This window comes from Vanacampus margaritifer, chromosome 7 (assembly GCF_051991255.1).
Source record: "Vanacampus margaritifer isolate UIUO_Vmar chromosome 7, RoL_Vmar_1.0, whole genome shotgun sequence".
In the NCBI taxonomy this organism is placed as follows: Eukaryota; Metazoa; Chordata; class Actinopteri; order Syngnathiformes; family Syngnathidae; genus Vanacampus; species Vanacampus margaritifer.
The window spans coordinates 17,423,269-17,433,422 of record NC_135438.1 but is presented as its reverse complement, the minus strand read 5'-3'; the positions used below and the strand labels follow the sequence as shown (position 1 = coordinate 17,433,422).

The window sequence follows — 10,154 nt, the reverse complement described above, 5'->3', positions numbered from 1 at the left end:
AGGCTGCTTTAGTAAGACAAAGAGAGACTTGAAGCTCTTAACATTTATTGTATCTATTTACAGACACTTGGAAAGAGAGCAGATAAAGATGGATGTTGACTGCAACGTAGCTGCAGTTGCAGTTGAACAATAGCAACATTCTGTTTGGGGATTTCACTAGTGTGTCTATATACAAAATAATTAACACTTTTTGTTTTACTGACAAGGTAGACAATATATCATAGGTGGAATGTGAACCATTTAGCCATAATAATGTAAGTCAAGAAGTATTGAGCTTTTGTGACTTGCCTTTTTTAATTATCTAAAGAGGAAGTCAACCCAAAATATTTTTTCGACATCAATATGTTCTATGCAGCCCCACTAGTCTAAATATGGCATTCTGATTAATATTTGCATTCCATCCAATCCAGCTATTTGTATCCATCTCAGGGGGCGGCCATTTTGCCACTTGCTGTCAACTGAAGATGACATCAATCACCTGTTTTTTTGAAGCGGTGCTGTGATTGGTTGTTACCTGAGACCTGAGCAACTGTGATGTCATCTTCAGTCGACAGCAAGTGGCAAAATGGCCGCCCCCAAAGATGGATAAAAACAGCTGGATTTTGCTTCATAACTCATGTTACACAAATGTAATATTAATCAGAATGTCATGTTTAGACTAGTGAGGTCACATATAACATATTGTCAAGAAATGGTTAAGGTTGACTTCCACTTTAAAATCAAATGTGGCGAAATATAAAGGCAAAATGACAAACTCTGTCCCATTCCAAATACTCGTGCAACAACCTGCACAATTAGAGTCACTTCAGGAATCTGCTCTGTGAAAACCTTCTGAGAATAACATAACATAACTTTGTGATGTTGTGCAAAGAAGAATTGAAAAATTTAAAGGTTGGTGCAAAACTTTCGGTGTCTTTTCTGGTCTGCAAGCAGTGCTGGCGTGCACAATAGTCAGGTTTCCATCCAATTGTTTCGATTTTTTTAAGCGAATTTGCTGAAAATGTGCAAAACGGACATGCGACTTATGCCCCTTTACATCTGTTCTTTTGCAAATATTGAGGGGGGACGTGATCCACCAGTAATTTAAAAGAAGAAGACCAGAAAGCGAGTTTGCTTTTGTAATTCTTGATAAACCGTAGCATTTCTTTGCTGTTTTCCATCTAAAATAGCATTAATATTCACTTCTTTAATTTATTCCAAAAATATTTCAGTTTCATTGTCTCCCCCAAACATAACTTACTTTACCATCCGACATTTCTTTGTGACTACAAACGTACGTGTGACGTAATATCCGGTCAAAACGTGTCTTGCCAGCGGTTATTCGCTAATCCTGTTTCCATAGCCAAAATTCACAATTTCCTTTTTTTTGATAGGCTTCAAAATCCACCACCTTTAAGCGTAAAAAATAAATAAATCGTGGGCCCTTTTTTCGAATTCAGTTTTATTTTCGCATTTCTTGACAATTAATAAACTAATAATAAATTAATAAAAATGGGTGGATGGAAACCTAACTAAAGACTGTGGTCTGCGTTTGAGGTGAGAATGGTGAAAACACACGATATACTGTACTCGAGTTGGAACAAAGACCAGCTGAGCAAATGTGTTCGGTCATGCTACTATAGCATGGAATCTGCATTTGGATGGTCAAATGTAAATAATACCCTCACACCAACCATATCATATAACTTAAATTCCATTCTTTTAGCGTGAATATACTTGAACTGTCAAGGTAAACGAGCAATTGTGTACGAATGTGTAATCTTGTTCGTAAAGGGCTAAAGTGCATCATTATGTTCTTTTGGTGAAGGGAGCTGGCACTCACCCTCACTCTTACATCTGTGGGAAAGAAAAATGAAAATCCACAGCAAGCCTGCTGAAAACGTCACACAGATACACACCACGCAGGAAAATTCCAGGGACAACTTGTGACCTTTCATAATGCATCCATTTATCCTCGCTTCAGCTTCCTGTCCTATGTCCGACCAACTTAGGTCACAGTGCATACATGACTATTAGAATACAAAGCACATTTGTAGTGTAAGCTGTTGTACAGTTACACCGGAACTGAATGCTACTGTACCAGGGGGAGTGTTTTTATTGTCCCACACGTTAGGACTAAGCTGACTAAAGGAAGGGAGGAGACGTGGATGCATTCAGTCTCAGCTGAAGAGGGGGCGAGAGGGCACGTCAAACACTCGAAGTTGAAAGGTCAAGCGGGCGATGTACCTGAGCGAACGTCCTGCTGTTGGGTTTGGGGGTGGGGTTTAGACGACAGGTTGGAGGGGGTGACGTAGTTGAGGCTGGTGCTATTGATGTCCCCCTCGCCCACTAGCGTCAGATCCGACAAGGCGTCCTCTTCCAGCATCTGGACCGACGCCCCCCTGCCAGTGTCCTTGAATGCACCACGCTGGGCCTCCTGGGTCGGGTGGATGGGAGAGAATGTGGCGGGAAATGGCGAGGAAGGCGGTCTGGCGTTCCCCCACCCGCCAATGTCAGAGCCCAACGCAGAGTCCAAACTTTGAGACTGATGGTGAGCGTTGAGAAAATGGCTGCCGCTTGCCCTGTCGTGGCTGGCCTTGTTTCCCAGGCGAGCGCCGCCGTTGCCAGGGTTACGGGAGTGAGGGGTGGAGCAACCGGGGTCGTAGGGCAAAGGCCCGGCGCGGCCGGTTGGGGACAGGCGCAGGAAGTCTGGGAGCTGCAGGTCGCTTTTGTTCAGCAGGCCTCGCTGGTCGTCAGCTCTGTTGCTCTGAGCTTTGGATATGAGGTCGAAGAACTCTGTACACACACACACGTGAATAAACCTCCCGAATGGCGGGTGAAAACAGCGCTCGTTGTTGGAGTTGAGGTGGCATGCAAGCGGAGGGAGTCAGTTTGGCAAGTCAAAGCTACATTTAGTGTGCTACATATAGCTAGCTAGTTACATGCTAGCGAGTTAGTGTCATTACAGCAACACAGCTTCAAGAACAAGAATTGAAGAAAGAAGAAGGAGGTCTTTGTATCTTTACCTTCAGCTTCGTCTATATTAATCTTTTTCTGCTTTCGTTTCTCCGGAGCCTTATGAAGAGAGACAGAGTGGTTGGGTAAGGGCTGGCTCCCGGCCTTGCCGTTTTCCCCATGGGGGTGGGTGGAAGCGGCTTTCCTTGACTGCCTGTCCTCCCCCTGGGAGCCACAAGGAGAGCGAGCGCAGAGGTGTCAACGTACAGCAGGACGAGAGCTACTGATGGAGACGGACGGGCGTGATGGCATTTTCATGGCGCGTGGGGGCGACTTTTGTGAAGAAGGGGCTATTAAAATTAATCTTAATGGTGCAGTTGTGGGCTTGATGGGATTAATAGACAATGGCGTTCATGGACTCTTAATAATAACGAGTTAGGTTGGACCTTCATTATGAAGCAATAAAAGTGCTTGATTTCGCCCAGTCGGTCAGCTAAAAAAAAAAAAAACGTTGGAAAGAAAACGTACCATATTTTTCAGACCATAAGGCACAGTCGGCATTTTAGTTCGTCGTCTTCAATTCAAATTTATTTAGATTATGTTTGCGTTCTCATTTGTATCTAATCGCTAGCAGGTGTCTAATGTCTTCGTCATATCTGAACCAGAACTACTTCCTGTTTCCGTGTCGTGGGAAACGTAGTCCCCTTAGTCTAATGCTATACCTCTTAGAGTAGACCCTGAACTTTTCTAGCGACATATTTCAAGTAATACAATGCAGGACCAGACCGGTTCAAGGTAAATGACAACTTCCAATAGCTGCCGGGAACAAGCAAAAAAGGTTAAATAATAGTGAGTGCATTGTGTGGTTTACAGCTGTTGAACTGTCAACCAAGATAGCATTTAGCATTAGCCAAAGTAATAACACAACCACCAGTCACCTGATTGATTAGAGATGTTCAAGCATTCTTTTCATCTGCCGGAGGATCCTGTCCTCCGCTCAAAGCAATTCACGTGGGACATGCGGCGCTACCCGATATAACTTAGTATAATAGTTAATAGCGTATAGGTAAAGCACCTTATGTAATAAAATATTATATTATAAAAATAATAGACCTGTTCATTAACATTGCGTCAAATAGTACGGTGCACCCAATGGTCCGAAAAATACGGTTTATCATACGATATTATAACTAACTGTTGAGTATATAAAAATAAAAAAAACATAAAATATAATTAATACAAATCATCATTGCAATGCAGGCTACTTAAATAACCATTGTGGGCTGAAATATTGGATTTGCAAGTATTTCAAAATGTGCCAAATACTTTGTAAATCAGCGGCCTCCAACCATTTGTTTTCATGGACCAGACCAGAAAATGACTGAGAGATACAAGTCTCATATTGCAAAATCAGTGAAAGTCAATTGTACTGAGCTAAGCTGACATAGAAGAAAAAAAGAAAAAAAATGTGAAGGTCTTTATTCTCTTCCAAGTCACCTTAGGGCTCAGTGCAATTGATATACATACAGTGCTAAACAAAATCATTTAGACCATTTTTTTTCCTGTTTCTGTAATGGCAAATTTTGTATTAGTTATAATGAAAAATATATATAATTGCATTGGTGACAAGTGAAAATCATTTTAGTGGTTGAATGCTATACTGTACTTGAATAATGAGTTAAGACTAGTGAGAGAAAAAAACTCATTCCTATTCAAAATGGTAATGTTGAGAGCACATTGAAAATGAAGGCATCCAATCCATATCAAAACACTTTGTGCTGCTTGATAGTCTCGTGTTCTAATAGATCTGTTCAACACTGTGAATTTAGTCTTTTACTTTAATTGTAGGCTTCTTTTTGTTGGTAGTACTAAAGTCTTCAGAATATTTTGTCAAAGAACCTCTGCATTGTTATTGAATAAAAAAATATATATATATATATATATATATATACAAAACGAGTCAAATTAAGGTCTGGTATTAAATGATCCATGGCCCAATGGTTGGGGAAGGCTGCTATTTGTTTTCAATATATACAATGGACACCACAGATACGAACTCTGTGTACAATGCACCACCAACACTGTGACACACACCACAACATCTACCAACTACAGAAGCAAATCAACCAAAACTAGCCAAACAAATAACCACTGCACATTGACATCAACTCGATAAAAGCATCTACAATCGAGCGCTATAGTGCTCCCACCACCAACTAATTCTCTTTGTGAAGCTGTAAAAAGCCAACAGTGGATTGATTGGTCAGAGAAAGAAATAACAAAGCAGATGGAAAAGTTGCCGATGCATTGGACCACAGACAGACAACAAAAATAGAGCAAGACAGAATCTTGCCCAACATAAAAAACAAACACACACACACACGCGCGAGTCGGATGCTGCCATAGACACGCGTCATACACCTGTGCACAATTATAATACATTGCAAACAAACAGACATGGGTCACTGAAGACAGCGGGGGAGACACTTAGTAGCGTGATATCATCATCAGGAAGAGGAGACATTCAGTGGGTTATGAAACATTCCAGAGTCAGGAGATTATATAAAAGCTGGAAGGCATCTTACGCTTGTTGATTGGTTTCTGCTCGTAGAAGGCCCGATGTGACTTTTCGACGGCGCTGGAGGACAGAAAGTGAAGGGGAAGTGCAGTAAACTTGATTTAAAATGTACTGTTTTCTGTCAATACAAACTGAACGTGCAACTTTTTCATTACCTTTTCCTGGCATGTGATCTGCTGAATCCAACACCACTCTCAGTCCATCCAGATTGGATATGGGAAGACCGAGATCTAATGGCTCAGATTCACCACTCTTGAAACACACAAATGGAATTCAGACGGACCGATGATACGACATCATGCAAACGTTGCCGCCTTCAAGAGCTGGACTTACAATGCGTGCCACCAAATTTGACAGGTGCAGACCATATTTGGCCACCACCGGCCTGAGAACCTCCGTCACTGGCTTGGTGGGCTTCGCTTTCAGGCCCACTGAGCGGTTAATAGGGACCAAATCTAGCCTGGAACAAGAGGAAACACAATTCCCAGCTTGAAAAGTTACATCAATATGCTACAAGTTATAATCAAAGGATTGAACGTTTCTGACCTAAAGAGAGTGCGCTTTTCAAGTCTGAGGTCCCGAGAACACAATGTCATACAGTCTTGATCCAAAACAAGTGGCTGGGAAAAAAAATTAAAATCATAAAGTTATAAAATGCTTTGGTCACGTCATGAAAACAGATACAAAATAAAGACTATTTCCAATCTTTTTAATTATCATACAATAAGAGGAGCAGGGAGCAACTTCAACTTCACCCTGACATCAAACAAGCGAGAATTTGAACAACAAGCAGATAATTATATTCAAGCTGTGATGTCCACAATACAATATGTTACAATATGCAACACTTGTTGTCATTAAGCTATTTGTGTGTTTACAATCAATCATTTGTAAAAGAAAAAAGACAATATAAGGCAATATTCAAATTCAAAGTAAAGTAAAAGAAATGAAAGGGGACAGAAAGAAGTCAAACTTGTTTTGTGTTCCCCTGATCAACACAAAAAAAAAAACACAAAATCAATGACAGCGAGCGGTCAAGACGCTTTCAGTTAACAATGATACAAAATAATTCAAATTAGTTCAACTGCGTGTCTTTGTGCTATATATATTTTTGCAGTAATTGTGCATTTACACATTAAAAAAAAACACACAAATAGACTGAGAAGATTTAGTTTTACAATCCAGATTGTTCAACAGACTGACACCTTGAGTTGAAAGACATCTTTCTTTTTGTTTTGTTCTATATTTAGGTTTGGAAAAAATTCATGATGGGCTTTATACAATATTTTAAGGCGGTTAAACTCCATCAATTCATTACATTTTTACAAGTTTTTAGTTGTATAAATAATGGATTAGTGTGGTCTCTGTATCCACAACCGCAAACAACACTAATAGCACATTTCTGTAAAAGAAAGATGGATTCAGTGTAGGTTTTGGCTGCACACCCCCACACTAGGTCAGCTATGGAACAATCAATGAATTATATGACAATAATAAATCGTTCTTGTTCAATGATTCTTTAACCTTGTGTAACACGCCTACGGTTTGTGACACATTAGATTTGACATATTCTATATGCCTTTTCCATGTTAATTGTTCATCAATAATGATACCGAGAAACTTAATTTCAGTGTTGCTTCAAGGTTAACTTCTTTTTAGACTTATATTATGCGTTCATCATTAAAGTTACCAGGGTGTTTTTGTTTCTTATATTTAATAGCCATGAATTACTTTTTGCACTGGAAAAAAAAATAAAAATACATTCAAATAGGCTGAGCAGTTCATGAAGCTTGGTTCTGTTTCTAGTACGGCATTTCCAATGGGAATAACTAGAGGCTGACCAGCACCGGCAAGGTTCTAAAAACGGTCACGTAAACTGATTAAAAAGCATCTTTGTCATCAGTTCACCCACAGCAAAATCGAAAGAAAAGTGTAAATTTAACACTACAATGTGTTTATAATGCTCCACACTAAATGTAGTTAAAACAATATATTTGAAAGTATTACATTTTTCACACTGAGATGGAGTTAAAACAACTCTCACTAATCACTAATCAACACTGGCCAGTGTTGATTTTACACCATATCGTGTTGTATTGTTTAACATTCAAAACAAGTTGCTTTCATTAACACTACAAGTGTTAATATTAACTAATGAATGTGTTAAATTAACATTGTCAGAGTTAAAACTACCAAACTTTAACACTCCCATTTTGGCTTTTCTATAGACAACCACACATGACTACTTTGGACAAAAACATTTACTTGACTTGAAATACTTTTGCGTTGTACCTTCTCCCCTCCGACCAGGAAGAGGTCGATAGCAGCCAGGTTGATGCAGAGCTTCTCACAAAGCCCCAGCAACAAATCCCTGATGGAAACGCCAGCCCTCAGCGGCACGGAGCAACAAGACCCATCTGGCAAGTTTATGTTACACTGCCTCAGGGGGGCGCTGCCTCCTCCACGCTCTGATACCGCCACACGGGAAACATCTCCCTGAAGAACAGAAGCAGACAAGAGAGGAGGCGTGGGAATCAAAAGTGAAGAACAATGAGGGGGTAAAGTTACATTTTCTCATGAAAGTAACTGTTATTAAATATAACATAACGTTTTTCAGTCTTTCCAGACTCACCTCATTCTTCCCAGAAGCAGATGTCCCAAGCTCCAGACTGGCGCCGGACGACAGCGAACCTTGGGACTCACGCCGACCATTGCTACCAGAGAAATCTGAAAAATAATTCATTCAGCAAATTCAAGAAAGACACAGATGGTTTTTGGTGGTCCAACAAAAAAAGCATTCCAGTCATGTTTGCACAATGAAATATATTCTAATAGAACTGCCACAAAGTTTGGAAATGTGTTGTTATTGTGGCAGAAATAAATACGTTCCATTGCATGTGACCGGGTCAGTCATCTTGCTAATTTTGCACATGAGTAACAATATGATGGAATATTGTAGAAAATATTAGTATGAAGATGAACTGACTGTAATTAAAGTCGGTCAGTTCTCGCTTCTTTGGACCTTTGCCAAAGCTCCTGTTGCGGGACCAAGAGAAGAACATTCCCTTCTTCCTGTCTCCTGAATCATCCCGGCTGTCGTCATTCAACGAGCGGCCTGACTTGCTCCTTTTGTCCTCCTGTAGGATCCAAACAGGAAGAAAGGAAATGGGCAGACAGCACTTGTTTTGACACGCTGCAGAGTGGAGGCCAGCGCACATGTGTTTTTGCTTACCTTCTTGGGCGTGGACAGGTTGGAGCGGTCCGAGCCCGTGGTGCTGTGTTTGGAGGTGGGGCTGCTGGGGATGTGGTAAGGGTCAGGCAGGGGTCGGCCCTCCACCTCGGCTAACATGCATGCTTGGTAGAGCAGAGACTTGAGGAAACGTGTGTAACTATCAAACTTCATCAGGTTGAAAATCTAAAAATGGAAGAAGCAAATAGAGAGAGAATTAAGTAATCAAAACTGAAAACACAAATGGAGATTAAGAAATTTTCACAGGATTAGAGAGGGGAATAGATTAAAACTATATATAGCATCTAGAGCTGTGCATTAATCGGTGGTGATTTAAATTAGTAGTGGATTGGTTGTTGTAAATGAACGCCGATTCAGAATGTTCCCACTCGAGTCATAATGTGCCAATGCATACCGTCATAGAGGAACATATGAATGGAATCTCCCGTCTCCCTTTATGTGGGGCTTGCACACACGCGGAAACGACGAACGACGCGTAACCCGGAAATAGTTTTTGTGTGACACTGTTATACGGAATAATTGGCTGCTTTAATGTCTACACACAACAAATGAAAGGGACTTTGCAAACGTGGCTGCTGGCCGCTAATCACACCTTCTTAGCTTAGATGAAATAGCTTAGCATTAGCGAGGACAAAGATACTAGTATAGCATTAGCGAGCATTGCATTAGGAAGGACAAGGGAACTAGCGTAGCATTAGCGAGCTTAGCATTAGCGAGGTCGATGATACTAGCGTAGCATTAGCAAGCTTAGCATTAGCGAGGACGAAGCTACAAGCGTAGCATTAGTGATCTTAACATTAACGAGGACAAAGCTATTAGCATAGCATTAGCGAGCTTAGCATTAACGAGGACGAAGCTACAAAAAACTAGTACACATGACGCAGATGGATTTAAAATGGGACAAAACAACATCCTTAGTTCTCCCGTCAGCCAGGGAAAACAGCACGGGATCCTTAAAGTAAGTTTATTTAAGTTATTTCCATTGGGGTTGGTACACTGCGTCAACGGCTAATGTAGGCTTCGGCAACTTAATGTTTAAATGAGATAGTGAATATGGCTTAGTAAACGTATGAAGACAAAGCGCTATTCAAGTGCACTCCATGTACCATTTAATATTTGGATTTCATATGTTGAACGTTGACGCGAAGGTAAACCAGAAACCAGTGGTACTTGTACACAGTTGTTTGCGGTTCCATGACCGACTTCTTTATGTGGCCGTCAAAATTGCAATAGGAGCATCACAAGATAACAGGCTTAGGGGTGTTTTGGAAAAACGCATTTGAGGTTCAGTATCAAGAGTTAATGTTAAATGAGTTAAAAGATGATGTTAAGGATAACCTTCTCGACTTGTGACTCTTGATATTAGTAACATTTCCGATGAAATCAATCGAG

The 10,154-nt window shown here is 40.6% G+C and overlaps 1 protein-coding gene across 2 annotated transcripts in view; it reads right to left on the bottom strand.

The window, feature by feature from the left end:
* Window positions 1–7: 7 nt before the first annotated feature.
* Window positions 8–10,154, bottom strand: part of rgs12b (regulator of G protein signaling 12b) — a 55,555-nt gene continuing 45,408 nt past the window's right edge. The window contains exons 10-19 of one of the 2 annotated variants that reach the window (XM_077571417.1): window positions 8,745–8,927; window positions 8,499–8,649; window positions 8,145–8,239; window positions 7,805–8,008; window positions 6,059–6,132; window positions 5,846–5,972; window positions 5,668–5,764; window positions 5,520–5,572; window positions 3,006–3,159; window positions 8–2,775 (exon numbers count right to left, since the gene is read on the bottom strand). In XM_077571417.1, the coding sequence (XP_077427543.1) occupies window positions 2,210–2,775; window positions 3,006–3,159; window positions 5,520–5,572; window positions 5,668–5,764; window positions 5,846–5,972; window positions 6,059–6,132; window positions 7,805–8,008; window positions 8,145–8,239; window positions 8,499–8,649; window positions 8,745–8,927 (1,704 nt within the window). In that variant the 3' untranslated portion in view covers window positions 8–2,209. The remainder of the gene's footprint in view (window positions 2,776–3,005; window positions 3,160–5,519; window positions 5,573–5,667; window positions 5,765–5,845; window positions 5,973–6,058; window positions 6,133–7,804; window positions 8,009–8,144; window positions 8,240–8,498; window positions 8,650–8,744; window positions 8,928–10,154) is intronic. The other variant, XM_077571418.1, reaches the window with a different exon arrangement.